This window comes from Brassica oleracea, unplaced genomic scaffold (assembly GCF_000695525.1).
Source record: "Brassica oleracea var. oleracea cultivar TO1000 unplaced genomic scaffold, BOL UnpScaffold24143, whole genome shotgun sequence".
NCBI classification, from domain to species: Eukaryota; Viridiplantae; Streptophyta; class Magnoliopsida; order Brassicales; family Brassicaceae; genus Brassica; species Brassica oleracea.
This window is the reverse complement of record NW_013640654.1, coordinates 1-284: the sequence shown is the minus strand read 5'-3', so window position 1 is coordinate 284 and position 284 is coordinate 1. Positions and strand designations below refer to the sequence as shown.

The window sequence follows — 284 nt, the reverse complement described above, 5'->3', positions numbered from 1 at the left end:
TTAAGTAACGCCTCAATGCCAGACTTCTCCACAAAGAGACGAGAAGTCTCAGCATTCTCCATTGTTCTGTGGAGCAGAATTATCAGATGAAAGATGCAGAGTTGAACAAACTGCTCATGACTGACGCCATTTATGTTCTTCACATCTGAATCCATTTCCATTGCAGTACTTACAGAGGATGATGAGGAACCACTCTCTCCAAAGCATGCAATTCTATCCACAATTTCAATGATTATTTCAACACCGGTGGCTCTTAGAGATGAGACATGACGCAAAAGCTCTTC

General features: G+C 41.9%; 1 protein-coding gene across 1 annotated transcript; it reads right to left on the bottom strand.

Annotated features, from left to right (window-relative positions):
- Positions 1 to 5: 5 nt before the first annotated feature.
- On the bottom strand, positions 6 to 281 carry LOC106322414 (E3 ubiquitin-protein ligase UPL1-like; the record flags this gene model as incomplete). The annotated part of the gene is made up of 1 exon (XM_013760430.1): positions 6 to 281. A coding segment is annotated over one exon (276 nt), but the record flags the coding sequence as incomplete, so codon positions are not given.
- Between the last annotated feature and the right edge of the window lie 3 nt (positions 282 to 284).